Raw genomic sequence first — 16,201 nt, forward strand, 5'->3', positions numbered from 1 at the left:
TAAGTTAGCAGTGCATGCCACGGGAAAGTAGGGCAATGGAATTGATCTGCTCTGACAAAGAGCTAACAGAGGTGATATGGACCATATAGCTTCTCTCTCAGGGTTTACAATCTGAAATCTAAATGTAACCCCCACGGGCGGGATTTCACGGATCCGTTAGCCAAATCCCATCATGGTTGAAAAATATGGCGAGAGGCCAAGAACAGGATTTGCACCAGCAAGATTTCTGATCGCAATCTTCCTGTGTCCTCCCCGATGATGTGATCAGTTTCACGCCCAGGAAGGGCACAAACCTGATTTGCATCAATTTGAATGAAGCATCATAATGTACTTAGCAAAATTAAAGTTGAATCTTCAGGCCTCACTGAATCTTCCTACCCAACAGCGGCCAGGAATTACTCCTGATTTCTTTAAACGGAGGGAGGAAGGAGATGTGCATCCCTCTCCACCTAGTACCAGGGAGTCCAAAGGGACAAAGCCCGCTGCCCAGCTTGAGATGGGGGGGTGGAGAGAGAGAGTTCAAGGATGTTTGGGTGGTGAATGGCTGGTGCGTGTTGCCTTGAAGCCTGTGCCTGTTGTTTAAACATTGTTTAGAGCACTGTCAGTCTGCTGCTTGTGTTGTTTTTCAAGTTCAATGAGTGCTGAGTTAGTTGGCTTTATTGGCATGGAGATATAGGGCACCTATTGCCGCTGGGCTCATGAGGAGGAAGGATGTGAAGTGGGAGGAAGGATTGAAGGAAGTGGGCCTAAAGGGCTGGGTGGTTGAGACACTGAAAGAGAAGGCAGCATGGTGCCCAGCCTGTGGGGGAGGGGAGGGGGTGCAGTTGGTGGAATGGAGTGGCTGTCCATGAGTTTTAAGTGTAAAGCCCTGACAGCAATAAGATCTCAGGATGATGCAGCCTTAGCAAGAAGGTGCCTATTATCCTTGCCTATCCCTGATACAGTAAATAGTTGTGCCCTCTAACATTCCTCAGACTCATGCCCGTTAAACTAAATGGTCCTCATGAGTTAAGCCTTATCAGCTGCCCACAATCTCAAAGTGAAGGAGAGGGGTGACAACTCATGGTTCAAGGATAAACACTTGGGTGCACGGGATCAGGAGGGACTGTGTCTTCATAAGTGCTGGACCCTATTGCCTGCCATTCAGCATCCATTAGCCCTCAAGGTGGACAGAACCATCAATTGACCCTGCCCATGAGGGATGGGCAACTATTGAAACCGCCTATCAGAACCCCCAGTGATGTTGAGTTTAAGGGAAGAGACAACTAGATAGGAGGACAGAGGCAACCCTTACGGGGTTGAGAGCATTGAGTGGGGCAGGTCAAGCAATGGAGATGGAAGGGCACCCGAGATGTGAGTGAATGGTAGCCACCGTCTAAGGTGTAGGACTGGCTGCTTCCAGGACCGTAAGGACAATGGGTATGGGAGGTACTGAAATTAAGCGACACCAACCTAACCTCTCATTCTTTCAATTTCTCTCTCACATCCTTTGTAGCTGACCAATAAAGCTCACTATGAGCCACTGGAGCTGGCAATTCTGCTAATTACAGCAGTGGAGGAGCATCGGGTGCTCGTGGGGCCCCTGAGTTACTCCAGAGGTCAGAGAGTAAGTGGGAGTGAGCTCCAGAAGCTTCAGCGGCATGTGGCGCTGCCAGTCCTGGAGGCCCACCATTGTCTGAACCACAGTGCTGAGCCCCTCAGCCATGATCCTCATGGACTGAGCCATGCTTCGGAGTTCAGCAGTCATGGATCTGACATCTTATCCCAGGCTTTCTGCTGCGGCCGCCACCCTAGCAGTATTGGCCTGGGTGCCACACATCACCAGCAACATCTCCTCCAACAGGAGTCTTTGGGACTCCTCCATTCGGCCTTGTAATTCCAGAAGTATTGCTGACAACCCCTTCTGGTATTCCCGGCACTGCCAGTGCATTTGAAGCAGCTGACGGATGAACATGTCCAGAGGCACGGCACCTGACTGGGGCACAGCTGTGTCCTGGCAACCAACAGACCCTCTGACTGTCTGATCCCTGAGACTTTACTGCCTTCACCTGATGTTGCGTCAGAAGCAGTCTGGTGCTCACCAGAAAGTGACCCAGAAGCCTGCCTGGGTGTGTGTGTCTGCGATGGATGGATGTTGCACATGACGTTTCATGTGTCATCCTCCGAGATCTCCTCCGAGGTGCTTTCAAAGATGGGCGGTGGGGCACTACTGGTTGGTGGGCCAGGCTCATAGGCAGGACATCTTTTTAGTACATGGCCTGGTCAAGTATTTGGACAAGAAAGTACTCATTTGAGACTGATGATCTAGATGAAGGTGCAGCAGTTCCTTACTTTTCTCACATAGGCCAATCTCTCTCTCCGTGTAGGCCCGTTCCTGTTCCTCCCCTGCGAGCTCCATGGCCCTTTCCTCGAATGGAGTCAGGATCCTCAGCTCAGGCATCCCACCTCCCATTTGCTCTCTCTTGGCGATCTTCTCCTACAGGAACACAAATGGGGATAATGTGAACTGGCTGCCTGGCAGATCAGAGGTCAATAACAACTGGCATGATTGGGTACTGCTCCTAAGCAGGAAGGGGTTCTGCTGAGTGCTGTAGGTCAGTGTGGGGAAGGGGGGGGGGGGGTGATTTAAGGATGATGCCAGAAGGTGCTGTGGGTCTGGAGTCACATGTAGACCAGACCAGATAAGGATGGCAGATTTCCTTCCCTAAAGGACATTAGTGAACCAGATGGGTTTTTATGACAATCGACATGGTCATCACTGGACGTTTCATTCCAGATTTTTATTGAATTTGAATTTCACCATATGCAGTGGTGGGATTTGAACCTGGGACCCCAGAATACTCTGTGTCTCTGGAATTCTAGTCCAGTGACAATACCATTATCCCCCACCTCCCCTACTTGTTGGCAAGTAGGAAAAAGCTGCAGACAGAATTTGAGCTATTGTCAACAGACAGAGTGGCAGGCTAGTAGCAACGCTCAAGGGACATGTTTTGTAAGTACGTGGAGTAGACCAGTCATCTTTTAGCTCACCAGCTAAAGTGACAGGCGGCTTCCCGCGAGATTGTACAAGTACATAACTTTACCGGCAGCCTAGTTTCCGCCCTAAAGACCCAGCACAATGTGGATCGTATCGACCTATCTCACTCCTAAATGCTGATGTTAAAAGTGCCAAACGTGCTGGCGCTTTGGCTGGAGCCCTGCCTCCCAGAGGTGATCTCGGGGGATCAGACAGGCTTTGTTAAGGGTCGACAATTGTCGCTTACTAAACGTTGTCCTTTTCCCCTCTCCAGTTCCCGAATTGAAGGTGACTGTTTCTCTTGATGACGAAAAGGCATTTATAAGAGTGGAGTGGGAGTATCTGTTCGAGATTCTTGGGAGGTTTGGATTTGGCCACAAGTTTATTTCCTGGATTCAACTACGGTATAGAGCCCCCTGTGCTAGTGTTTGTACGAATGCCCTGAACTGTGATTACTTCCTATTGAATAAGGGCACAAGACTGTCCCCACTGCTGTTTGCTTTGGCAATAGATCCACTCGCTATAGCGCTGAGGTCCTCTAATAGCTGGAATGGGAATGGGCTAAATCGGGGCGGGATGAAGCATTGGGTGTCCCTGCACGTGGATGACCTACTTTATATTACGGACCCAGTACCTATATTGACAAGATAATGAAGCTGCTTAGGAGTTTTGGCTCCTTAAGTTGAACTTGGACAAGAATGACTGTTTGCTGTTGAACCCCCAGAGAAGGAGAGCCCAGCTGGGGATGCTACCTTTACGCCTTGCCGAGGCTAGCTTTTGTTATCTGGGGGTCCAGGTGGCCCACAATTGGCACTAATCTGAGGAATTATTAGGAGAACATTAGGGCTAAAGGAACTATTAGGGCTAATGGAGTGCATTGGCATGATGCAGTTGGGCAAGGCGCTGGGGCTGGACGGCTTCCCGGTGGAATTTTATAAGCAGTTTGAGACGGAGTTGGCCCCCCACCTTCTAGGTATGTTCAATGAAGGGGTAGATTTTGCTGATCCCAAAAAAGGGGAAGGGTCCGCTGGAATGTGGGTCCTATAGGCCCATCTCGCTGCTGAATATGGACATGAAAGTCCTGGCAAAGGTATTGGCAAGAAGGTTGAAGGGGTGTGTACCAGAGGTGGCCTCGGAGGACCAAATGGAGTTTGTGAAGGGGAGGCAACTTTCTAGTAACATTAGGAGGTTGCCAAACATAATTATGACCCCGTCGGGGATGGCGTGTACCAGAGGTGATAGTGTCAATGGACGCAGAGAAGGTTTTTGACCAGGTAGAGTGGAGGTATTTGTTTGAAATCCTGTGGGGGCTTGGTTTGGGCCGAGGTTTGTGGCATGGGTTCGGTTGACCCCCAAGACAAATGTGTGAACAAATGAGACAAACATGGGGTATTTTGGGGTGCACAGGGGAATGAGTCAGGGGTGTCCACTGTCCCCACTACTGTTCGCACTGGCATTGAGCCCTTGGAAATGGCACTTCGGGTCTCGGCTTAGTGGCGAGGGATTGAGGGGGACAAGGAGCACTGAGTGTCACTGTATGCTGATGTCCTGCTGCTGTTTGTGATGGACTCATTAGAAAGCATGGGCAGAATCATGGGTTTACTGGAGAAATTTGGGGTCTCCTCGGACTATAAATTGAATGTTGGGAAAAGCGAGGTCTTCCCGGTAAACGTTTCGGGGTGGCGGGCAAACCTAGGGATTCTGCCATTTAAGGTGGCAAGGGAGAGTCTCCAGTGTTTGGAGATCCAGGTAAGGCATGAGTGGGCCATGATGGAACCTGACGGGATTGGTGGGATACTCTGTATTTGATATCGGTGGGGAGGGTACAGGCGGTAAAGATGAACATGTTGCCAGATTCCTGTTTGATTTTCAGTCCCACCTATTTTCCTCCCCAAGTTCTTTTGTCAGAAGGTAGAAACGCTAGTCTCGGAATTTGTGCGGGCAGGGAGGGGGCCGAGAGTTAGTAGGATGCTGTTGCAAAGGCAGAGGCGGGAAATGGGGGCAGGCGCTCCCCAATTTGCTGCATTACTATTGGGCAGAAATGTGGAAAAGATGAGAAGTGAGTGTGAGGGGAGGGGCAGACTGAGTCAGGTTAGAGGAGGAGTCGTGCAAGGGGACGAGCCTGAGGGCCCTCGCTGCCGATCGCCCCGAGGAAGTAGTAGCACTGTGGTTGAGTCGTCCATAAAAATCTGCAACCAGCTGAGAAGGCACTTTGAACTGGGGCACATGTCGGTGATGACTCCACTGTGCGGGAATCAGATTTGCATAGGGGGGATGGATTGCATGTACAGGAGATAGCGGGAAGAAGGGCTAGTATGGCACATGTTTGTGGAGGGCAAATTTGCTGGGCTAGAGGAACTGTGGGAGAGGTTCGAGTTACCACGGGGGAGTGAGTTCAGATACTGGCAGGTGGGGGAATTGTGCGCGCAAGGAGCTGCCCTCATTCCCTCAGGTACCGGAATATACACTTTTGGAGAAAATGTTGCTCCTGGAAGAAGGGGGGAATGGCTTTGAGGTATAGTGGAGGCTGTTCATGGCTATATTTGAAGAGCTGCTTGTCGTTGGGGTGGGGGGGAGTAAATGGGAAAAATGTACAAACTGTCCAATCTGGTGGATGTTAAAGTTCTGTTGCTATGTTGAACATGTTGGAGTCATACCTGATTGGAGTCATACCTGATTGGGATTGGAGTCATACCTGGTTGGAGTCATAACTGGAACCAAGGAAGATGGTTATGGTGGTTGGAGGTCAATCATTTCAACTCCAGGACATCACTGCACGAGTTCCTCAGGGCAGTCTACTAGGTCCAAACTCTTAAGCTGCTTCATAAGAACATAATAACTAGGAGCAGGAGTAGGCCATCTGGCCCCTCGAGCCTGCACCACCATTCAATGAGATCATGGCTGATCTTTTGTGGACTCAGCTCCACTTTCCGGCCCGAACACCATAACCCTTAATCCCTTTATTCTTCAAAAAACTATCTATCTTTATCTTAAAAACATTTAATGAATGAGCCTCTACTGCTTCACTGGGCAAGGAATTCCATAGATTCACAACCCTTTGGGTGAAGAAGTTCCTCCTAAACTCAGCCCTAAATCTACTTCCCCTTATTTTGAGGCTATGCCCCCTAGTTCTGCTTTCACCCGCCAGTGGAAACAACCTGCCCGCATCTATCCTATCTATTCCCTTCATAATCTTATATGTTTCTATAAGATCCCCCCTCATCCTTCTAAATTCCAACGAGTACAGTCCCAGTCTACTCAACCTCTCCTCGTAATCCAACCCCTTCAGCTCTGGGATTAACCTAGTGAATCTCCTCTGCACACCCTCCAGTGCCAGTACGTCCTTTCTCAAGTAAGGAGACCAAAACTGAACACAATACTCCAGGTGTGGCCTCACTAACACCTTATACAATTGCAGCAGAACCTCCCTAGTATTAAACTCCATCCCTCTAGCAATGAAGGACAAAATTCCATTTGCCTTCTTAATCACCTGTTGCACCTGAAAACCAACTTTTTGCGACTCATGCACTAGCACACCCAGGTCTCTCTGCACAGCAGCATGTTTTAATATTTTATCATTTAAATAATAATCCCTTTTGCTGTTATTCCTACCAAAATGGATAACCTCACATTTGTCAACATTGTATTCCATCTGCCAGACCCTAGCCCATTCACTTAGCCTATCCAAATCCCTCTGCAGACTTCTAGTATCCTCTGCACTTTTTGCTTTACCACTTATCTTAGTGTCGTCTGCAAACTTGGACACATTGCCCTTGGTCCCCAACTCCAAATCATCTATGTAAATTGTGAACAGTTGTGGGCCCAACACTGATCCCTGAGGGACACCACTAGCTACTGATTGCCAACCAGAGAAACACCCATTAATCCCCACTCTTTGCTTTCTATTAATTAACCAATCCTCTATCCATGCTACTACTTTCCCCTTAATGCCATGCATCTTTATCTTATGCAACAACCTTTTGTGTGGCACCTTGTCAAAGGCTTTCTGGAAATCCAGATATACCACATCCATTGGCTCCCCGTTATCTACCGCACTGTTAATGTCCTCAAAAAATTCCACTAAATTAGTTAGGCACGACCTGCCCTTTATGAACCCATGCTGCGTCTGTCCAATGGGACAATTTCCATCCAGATGCCTCGCTATTTCTTCCTTGATGATAGATTCCAGCATCTTCCCTACTACCGAAGTTAAGCTCACTGGCCTATAATTACCTGCTTTCTGCCTACCTCCTTTTTTAAACAGTGGTGTCACGTTTGCTGATTTCCAATCCGCCGGGACCACCCCAGAGTCTAATGCATTTTGGTAAATTATCACGAGTATTCATCAAAGACCTGCCTTCCATCATAAGGTCAGAAATGGGGATATTTGCGGATGACTGCACAATATTCAGCACCAGTCGTGGCTCCTCAGGTAATGAAGCAGTCCATGTCCAAATGCAGCAAGACCTGGACAATATCCAGGCTTGGGCTGACAAGTGGCAAATTACATTTGTGCCACAGAAGTGTCAGGCAATGACCATCTCCTACAAGAGGGGATCTAACCACTGCCCCTTGGCATTACCATCACTGAATCCCCTACAATCAACATTATGTGGTTATCATTGATCAAAAACTGAACTGGACTAGCTATATTAATACTGTGGCTACCAGGGCAGGTCAAAGACTAGGAATCCTACTGAGAGTAACTCACCTTCTGATCCCCCCAAAGCCTGTCCACCATCTTCAAGGCACAAGTCAGGAGTGTAATGGAATACTCTCCACTTGCCTGGATGAGTGCAGCTCCAAGAAGCTCAACACCGTCCAGGCAAAGCGGGCTTGATTGCTCCCCCTTTCCACAAACATTCAAACCCTCTACCACCAATGAACAGTGGCAGCCGTGTGTACCATCTACAAGATGCACTGTAGTAACTCACCAAGGTTCCTTAGACAGCATCTTACGAACCCACAACCATTATCAACGAGAAGGGCAAGAGCAGCAGATACCTGGGAACCCCACCACCTGGAGATTCCCCTCCTAGTCACCACCCTGACTTGAAAATATATCGGCGTTCCTTCACTGACACTGGACAACATCCTGGAACTCCCTCCCTAACAGCACAGTGGGTGTACCTACACCTCAAGGACTGCAGCAGTTCAAGGAGGCAATTCACACCACCTTCTGAAGGGCAACTAATGATGGGCAATAAATGCTGGCCTAACCAGCAACGCCCACATCCCATAACTGAATTTTTAAAAAAGTTTGGAATAAAACACCTTAAAGAAAATGAATGTCCTTTCTCCTGAGATTTTTATTTATTTTTCAATGTCTCCCCATTTTTCTCCCCAAGTCCTTTTATGTCAAAATAAACAAATTAATATCCTCCTTTATTTGGGTGGGTAAGACTCCAAGGATCCATGGGGCTTTGCTCCAAAGCGATAGGGGGCTTGGCTCTACACCTCCGTCCCCTTGGCACCTCCCTCTTCCCTGTTGAAGAGGATTTTGTTTATGGCCGGGTCTGAGTCTATTTCAGGACATATGGCCAAATCCACTCAGCGGAGTCAGCTCCATTGAGTGAGGTGAGTACAAAATGAGAGGATGAACTGGGTCCCATTCTGGATGGTGAATTGTGGAGTGAGACCCTTCACAGGGTCAACCACATGTGTACATGTTCTCGGCTAAGAGCACAGGGAAAGCAGTCATCCCCACACTGTACATTGCATGCTGCTTATTACAGGAGGGGTTTAGGTGGTGGCGGGGAGGTTTATTTTTCCTTTCTTTTGTGGGTGAGATGAATACAGTTGGTTGTGTTTTTGTTATGTTGTTCTATGTTACATCCATTGTTTGTGATGTTGGTTTTGTGATAAAATTTATTGTAAATGGCAAATCTTTAATAAAAACATTTTTTTAAAAGATATAAAAAAGGATGGCATATTAATGCCAGTTCCATTAAAACATGTGTGGAATGAAAGGATTGCACTTAGATTAACATTTTAGAAGCCAGATCATAAGTCCAAAATGAATGGATTACCATTGGTATTACAATTGGAAAATATATGTCATTATCTGTAAAAGATTGATTTCACTTATTTTACTTCCATTTGTCATTGCTTCAAGAGATAGAAGGATTGAGAAGTGGGAGATAAAATTCAGATGGAAAATCAAATATCTCTGAATAGTCTGATGTAATATAAACTCTTCTGTTTTTATTATAGTTAATGAACTGGAGATACTACTTAGTTCCCAGAACACACTCATAAACAAATTGAAAACAGAGTGTCACAATTTAAACCAAAAGCTGCAAAAGATTACAGAAAAAAACAGGTATGAATCATTTCTGACTTTATTCCTAATAGTGAGTTTAAAATTATTGCTATAAAGAAAGGTCTTTTCTAACCATTTCAGTACTGTTTTTGTGTGATGGCAAATTTGCTGCACGTCCATGATCTGTTTATATTATGTTTCAGGCGGGATAGAGGGGGATGTAAAAGGGGTGGCGGAGTTGCGCTACTGGTTAGGGAAAATATCACAGCTGTACTACGGGAGGACACCTCAGAGGGCAGCGAGGCTATATGGGTAGAGATCAGGAAAAAGAAGGGTGCAGTCACAATGTTGGGGGTTTACTACAGACCTCCCAATAGCCAGCGGGATATAGCGGAGCAGATAGGTAGACAGATTTTGGAAACAAGTAAAAACAACAGGTTTGTTGTGATGGGAGACTTCAACTTCCCCGATATTGACTGGGACTCACTTAGTGCTAGGGGCTTAGACGGGGCAGAGTTTGTAAGGAGCATCCAGGAGGGCTTCTTAAAACAATATGTAGATAGTCCATCTAGGGAAGGGGCTGTACTGGACCTGGTATTGGGGAATGAGCCCGGCCAGGTGGTAGAAGTTTCAGTAGGGGAGCATTTCGGAAACATTTCGGGACCACAACTCAGTAAGTTTTAAAGTGCTGGTGGACAAGGATAAGAGTGGTCCTAGGGTGAATGTGCTAAATTGGGGGAAGGCTAATTATAACAATATTAGGCGGGAACTGAAGAACCTAGATTGGGGGCGGATGTTTGAGGGTAAATCAACGTCTGACATGTGGGAGGCTTTCAAATGTCAGTTGAAAGGAATTCAGGACCGGCATGTTCTTGTGCGGAAGAAGGATAAATACGGCAAATTTTGGGAACCTTGGATAACGAGAGATATTGGAGGCCTCGTCAAAAAGAAAAAGGAGGCATTTGTCAGGGCTAGAAGGCTGGGTACAGACGAAGCCTGTGTGGAATATAAGGAAAATAGGAAGGAACTTAAGCAAGGAGTCAGGAGAGTGAGAAGGGGTCACGAAAAGTCATTGGCAAATAGGGTTAAGGAAAATCCCAAGGCTTTCTACACGTACATAAAAAGCAAGAAGGTAGCCAGGGAAAGGGTTGGCCCACTGAAGGATAGGCAAGGGAATCTATGTGTGGAGCCAGAGGAAATGGGTGAGGTACCAAATTAATACTTTGCACCAGTATTCACCAAAGAGAAGGAATTGGGGGATGTTGAGTCTGGAGAAGGGTGTGTAGATAGTCTGGGTCACATTGAGATCCAAAAAGACAAGGTGTTGGGCGTCTTGAAAAATATTACGGTAGATAAGTCCCCAGGGCCTGATGGGATCTACCCCAGAATACTGAAGGAGGCTAGAGAGGAAATTGCTGAGATCTTGACAGAAATCTTTGGATCTTCACTGGCTTAGGTGATGTCCCGGAGGACTGGAGAATAGCCAATGTTGTTCCTCTGTTTAAGAAGGGTAGCAAGGATAATCCAGGGAACTACAGGCCGGTGAGCCTTACGTCAGTTGTAGGGAAATTACTGGAGAGAATTCTTCGAGACAGGATCTACTCTCATTTGGAAGTAAATGGACGTATTAGCAAGAGGCAGAATGGTTTTGTGAAGGGGAGGTCGTGTCTCACTAACTTGATAGAGTTTTTCGAGGAGGTCACTAAGATGATTGATGCAGGTAGGGCAGTGGATGTTGTCTATATGGACTTCAGTAAGGCCTTTGACAAGGTCCCTCATGGTAGACTAGTACAAAAGGTGAAGTCACACGGGATCAGGGGTGAGCTGGCAAGATGGATACAGAACTGGCTAGGTCATAGAAGGCAGAGAGTAGCAATGGAAGGGTGCTTTTCTAATTGGAGGGCTGTGACTAGTGGTGTTCCGTAGTGATCAGTGCTGGGATCTTTGCTGTTCAAAGTATATGTAAATGATTTGGAGCAAAATGTAACTGGTCTGATTAGTAAGTTTGCGGACGACACAAAGGTTGGTGGCATTGCAGATAGCGATGATGACTGTCAGAGGATACAGCAGGATTTAGATTGTTTGGATACTTGGGCGGAGAGATGGCAGATGGAGTTTAATCCGGACAAATGTGAGGTAATGCATTTTGGAAGGTCTAATGCAGGTCGGGAATATACAGTGAATGGTAGAACCCTCAAGAGTATTGAAAGTCAGAGAGATCTACGTGTACAGGTCCACGGGTCACTGAAAGGGGCAACGCAGGTGGAGAAGGTAGTCAAGATGGCATACGGCATGCTTGCCTTCATTGGCCGGGGCACTGAGTATAAGAATTGGCAAGTCATGTTACAGCTGTATAGGACCTTAGTTAGGCCACACTTGGAGTATAGTGTTCAATTCTGGTCGCCACACTACCAGAAGGATGTGGAGGCTTTAGAGAGGATGCAGAAGAGATTTACCAGGATGTTGCCTGGTATGGAGGACATTAGCTATGAGGAGCGGTTGAATAAACTCGGTTTGTTCTCACTGGAACGACGGAGGTTGAGGGGTGACCTGATAGAGGTCTACAAAATTATGTGGGGCATAAACAGAGTGGATAGTCAGAGGCTTTTTCCCAGGGTAGACGGGTCAATTACTAGGGGGCATAGGTTTAAGATGCAAGGGGCAAGATTTAGAGGCAGGCTTTTTACACAGAGGGTAGTGGGTGCCTGGAACTCGCTGCCAGAGGAGGTGGTGGAAGCAGGGACGATAGTGACATTTAAAGGGCATCTTGACAAATACATGAAAAGGATGGGAATAGAGGGATACGGACCCAGGAAGTGTAGAAGATTTTAGTTTAGACGGGCAGCATGGTTGGCGCAGGCTTGGAGGGCCGAAGGGCCTGTTCCTGTGCTGTACGTTTCTTTGTTCTTTGTTCTAGGTGTGGCACCACCAAGGAAGACATCCCTGCTCCTGTACTCAAATCCTCTCGCAATGAAGGCCAGCATACCATTTGCCTTCTTTAACGTCTGCTGCACCTACCTGCATGCTTACCTTCAGTGACTGGTGTACCAGGACACCCAAGTCTCGTTGCATGTTACCCTCTCCTAATTTATGGCCATTCAGATAATAGTCTGCTGCCTTGAATTTGCCATCAAAGTGGATATCTCACCTCAACAAGGAATAAGGGGCACCCGCTGAAGATCTGGCTAATAACGGCAGTACTGAAGCCGGTGACCTGATATAGCGAGGCCCATGTGGCCACCCGGGCTGGCTTTAACCGGTGCATTGGACTGTTTAAAATGCAGTTCCGATGCCTTGACCGCTCCAGTGGTGCATCACAGTATATCCCCCGAAGGGATTCCTGCATTGTGGTGGTCTGCTGTGCCCTCTGCTACATGGCACAGCAGCGGGGTGATGAGCTGAAGGTGGAGGAGGAGGAACATGTGGCCACCGAGGAGGACATTAAAGAACTACTGCAGGAGGGGCTGGAGGATGCCGAGATCATGGAGGACACACAGGAGCAGCCGGACGGGATCCAGCTTGCCCGGCAAACCAGGGAGGCCCTCCTTGCCCGCTTCTCATATGACATGGCTCCATCTGTCATTTCCGCCCTTTTCTGCTTCCCACCAACCATCCCAACGCCCCCCCCCCCCCCCCCCCAAACCCGGGAGGGTCTATGACATACCATGCCAGGCTTATGGGCCTGCGGTGGAACTATCAGAGGGTCAATATACAAGGGAGGGGGGTGATGATAACCTGCTGTGAGCTGAGCTCTGGTGCTCCTCATTCTATGCCATAGTCTGACTCCTGTCCATTGGCTGAGTGCATGCTTGCACCCATCACCTGCATGTGGTATGCCGTGCTTCGGGGGGGGGGGGTGCGCTTTACATGTCTTGGTGGCCCCCACAGCACCCTCTCGGTGATCCTCTACCTGCTTAACTCTCCGTGCTCTACTGCTATATCTGGGGTGTCCCCGGGATACACATCAGGGGTGGGGGCAGCCTGCTGCCTTCCATGTCCAGTAGTGGCCTTTGATGCCTCTGGCGGTGTCCACTGGAGGGTTTGAGGCCAGAGGACTCCGTCCAAATTGACAGTGTCACATGTCTTGCCGTGCCACCCTGTTCCAAACACTGACGCCGATGGGTGCCGTTGTCAGCGGGGCTGGACTCTGGAGAGCTCCCTCTTCCCAATCAGTGCCCATAACACCATGGGGGTCACCTCAGGTCGGAGGGGTAGCTGGATTGAGCTCCAGATGTCCCTGTGTAGCCCTGGCTGCTCCCCAGTGTCTGCACCATGGTGTTGATGCCCTCCACAATGTAGTTCTGAGAGTGGGCCATGCTTTGCAACACCTCGCCAATATCCACCTGCACTTGGGACACTGTCCCCAGCAACCGGGACATGCTCTGGACCGGCACAGCAATGCTCACCTGAAACTGGGACATACTCCGCAGTGACTCGGACTTGTTGTCCAAGTGTATAGCCATGGCCTTCACTGACTGAGTAATGCCTTGGACACCACCATTCATGGTGGTGACATCGTGCTCCAGGCTCTCCATTGCCGTCACCATCCTAGAAATGTTGGCCTCGGTGCCACACATTGCCAGCTCTATCTCCTGCGCCTTAGCCTTTGGGACTCCTCCAATCAGCTATGAACCTGCTGGAGTGTCGCTGACATCCCCCTCTGAATCTTATGGCCACACCCTATTGACTCCATCAGCCCCAGGATTAACTGGTCCAGGGCTCAGCATCTGACTGAGACTCAGCTAGGTCCTGGGATCCTGCAACTGCTGTCTCCTCTGGACGTTCCTGCCTCCACCTGATGTGCTCACCAGATTGTACTCCAAAAGCCTGTCTAATACTTTCTCCCACTGAGGTGTGTGTCTCTGCATTGGTGAATTGTGGTGATGACAGCTGTGAAGCCCTGATGGTGGAGGTATTCCCTTGGACGGAATCGGGAGGGGGGGGACACCAACAGATGGATGCGGGAGAATGGACATGTGGTCAGTGGGAGCGAAGGATCATCATCCTGGCATTAACAACTCATGTGCGACAGGTCATTTGCCTGGGGGCGGTGGATGCTCACATCTGTGGCACAGACCAGGCTCAACATCGTTGACCACTCTGTCCTCGGCCATCCCCGTGACCCCCAGGGCCCGTTCATCATAGGGGGTGAGGACCAAGGTCCAGCACCTTCGGCCCTTTCCTGTCTGCTATGGGCCAACTTGTCCTGCGGAGACATAGAGAGGGCATTGTGAGCCGCATGTTTCAGGCATCGGGGTAGGGGGGCATGGCGGGGACAGGCAGGTACACCACTGTTGAGCATGTGTTAGGTGTGCTGGTGGGCGCAAGGTGTTCTGGGGTATGTTGCGATATTCTGCTGAAGGGGAAGGTACCGGGCGCAGGGGCGTCGGGGGTCGGGTAGGCAGGACCGGTGCCAGGGGGCCGATGCCAACTCAACCATGTGGCCCGGTACTGGTTATTGAGCTTCTTGCGGCACTGGGTGCTGGTCCTCCGAGCTGATGGCCCCTGCCGCTACTTCACAGATGGCGTTGGCTGACCTGTGGTTGACTCTTCGACCCCCTCAGGGAACAGGGTATCTCGTCTGGACTCAACCGCGTCCATCAGTCTGGCCAGGTTGGCATCTCCAAATCGTGGAGATGGTCTGCAGAGTAGCATGGCTGTATGCTGTCTGGGGTTTTCTCTGTGGGAATCGGTTTAAGTACTACTTCTCCTTGTTAGCAGGGAGCTGCCAAGCGCAGTTCCAGCGAATCAGCTGGCGGGACAGTCATTTGCAGCATGATGGTGCATCATTAAGTGCACTCATTAACGTTAGATATCGGTGATGGCCTCGCCGGGTTGGCCATCAGGAAAGACCCGGGAATTCCCGCTCGCTACCACACTGAGAATTAATTTGGTTAGATTGCGGCCTTTGCAGGCCTGGCTTTTTTTTGAAAAGCGGTTTCTTTTATCCTTTAATGAAAGTTAATGCTGATTGCTGAACTATGTGAAGAGTTCTATCTAAATTTGGCTGGTACTTTTTGGTCAAAATTGGATTTTTCTTTTAAAAGCTTGAATCAGGTTTAATGAACACAATCATGCGATTTCAATATGTTTACGTTCAGCAGGGTTATTAGGTGTTCTTGTCACAAAAGACAGTTGAGGTCATAGAGATAAATTCCCCATGTTTTCTCCATTCAGCCAAAGCTTCTGAGTTTCCAGTACACCTCCGGAACCTGCTAAAGATGGGAGATATAGGGTGGGATTTCCTGGCCGTTCACAATGGGGGGATCTTACGGCCATGCTGATGGCACACCAGTGAAGGGGTTGTTCAACAGGAAACCCCACTGACAAAGACAAGACCAGAAGATCCCACCGCCGTGATAGATATTGGCCAAGACACAGGAATAACTCCTCTAGTTCCTTTATGTAATAGTCCACCTGAGAAGGTAGAGCATTGGTTTAAAATCTCATCCAAAGGACAGCTCCTCTAACAGTGTAATACTGCAATGTGTGCATCAATTTTGATTATTGTGTTCATGCCCTGAGGTGGAACTTGAACTACAAACGTCTGACTCAGAGGCAAGAATGCTACCAACTAATGAGCAATCTGCAGTCAGTGCTCCCCATACTAGGATAGATGGGAGTCAGGAGATAAGCAGGTACAGTTTTGATTATAGTCGTTCATTTAGAGTAAACAATATAAGAATCACCTAGCTTAGCACACCCTAAAGGCATGAATATAGGAATAGAAAGCAAATTAACATTAAAGGAGAGATAGTTGTTAGGAGACCGGACCAGACCCCAACTTTTGTTAGAATATAGTACGAGAAACTTCAAACAATTTCCAATTCGTAAAACTGAGTGATGGCTCTGACCAATAAGTATCTTTTATGTCAAAATATACTTTTTTAAACATAAAGTTAACCATATTAACATCAAAGAAA

At 48.4% G+C, this 16,201-nt stretch overlaps 1 protein-coding gene across 5 annotated transcripts in view; it reads left to right on the plus strand.

Moving 5' to 3' along the window:
• Positions 1-16,201, plus strand: part of sdccag8 (SHH signaling and ciliogenesis regulator sdccag8) — a 727,678-nt gene that overhangs the window by 464,827 nt on the left and 246,650 nt on the right. For all 5 annotated transcript variants that reach the window (XR_011948390.1, XM_072512651.1, XM_072512625.1 and 2 more), the window contains one exon: positions 9,230-9,338. Coding sequence is in view for 4 of the 5 variants with exons in the window: in XM_072512651.1 (XP_072368752.1) it covers positions 9,230-9,338 (109 nt within the window). In the remaining variant the exon portion in view is untranslated. The remainder of the gene's footprint in view (positions 1-9,229; positions 9,339-16,201) is intronic.

This window comes from Scyliorhinus torazame, chromosome 1 (genome assembly GCF_047496885.1).
Source record: "Scyliorhinus torazame isolate Kashiwa2021f chromosome 1, sScyTor2.1, whole genome shotgun sequence".
NCBI classification, from domain to species: domain Eukaryota; kingdom Metazoa; phylum Chordata; class Chondrichthyes; order Carcharhiniformes; family Scyliorhinidae; genus Scyliorhinus; species Scyliorhinus torazame.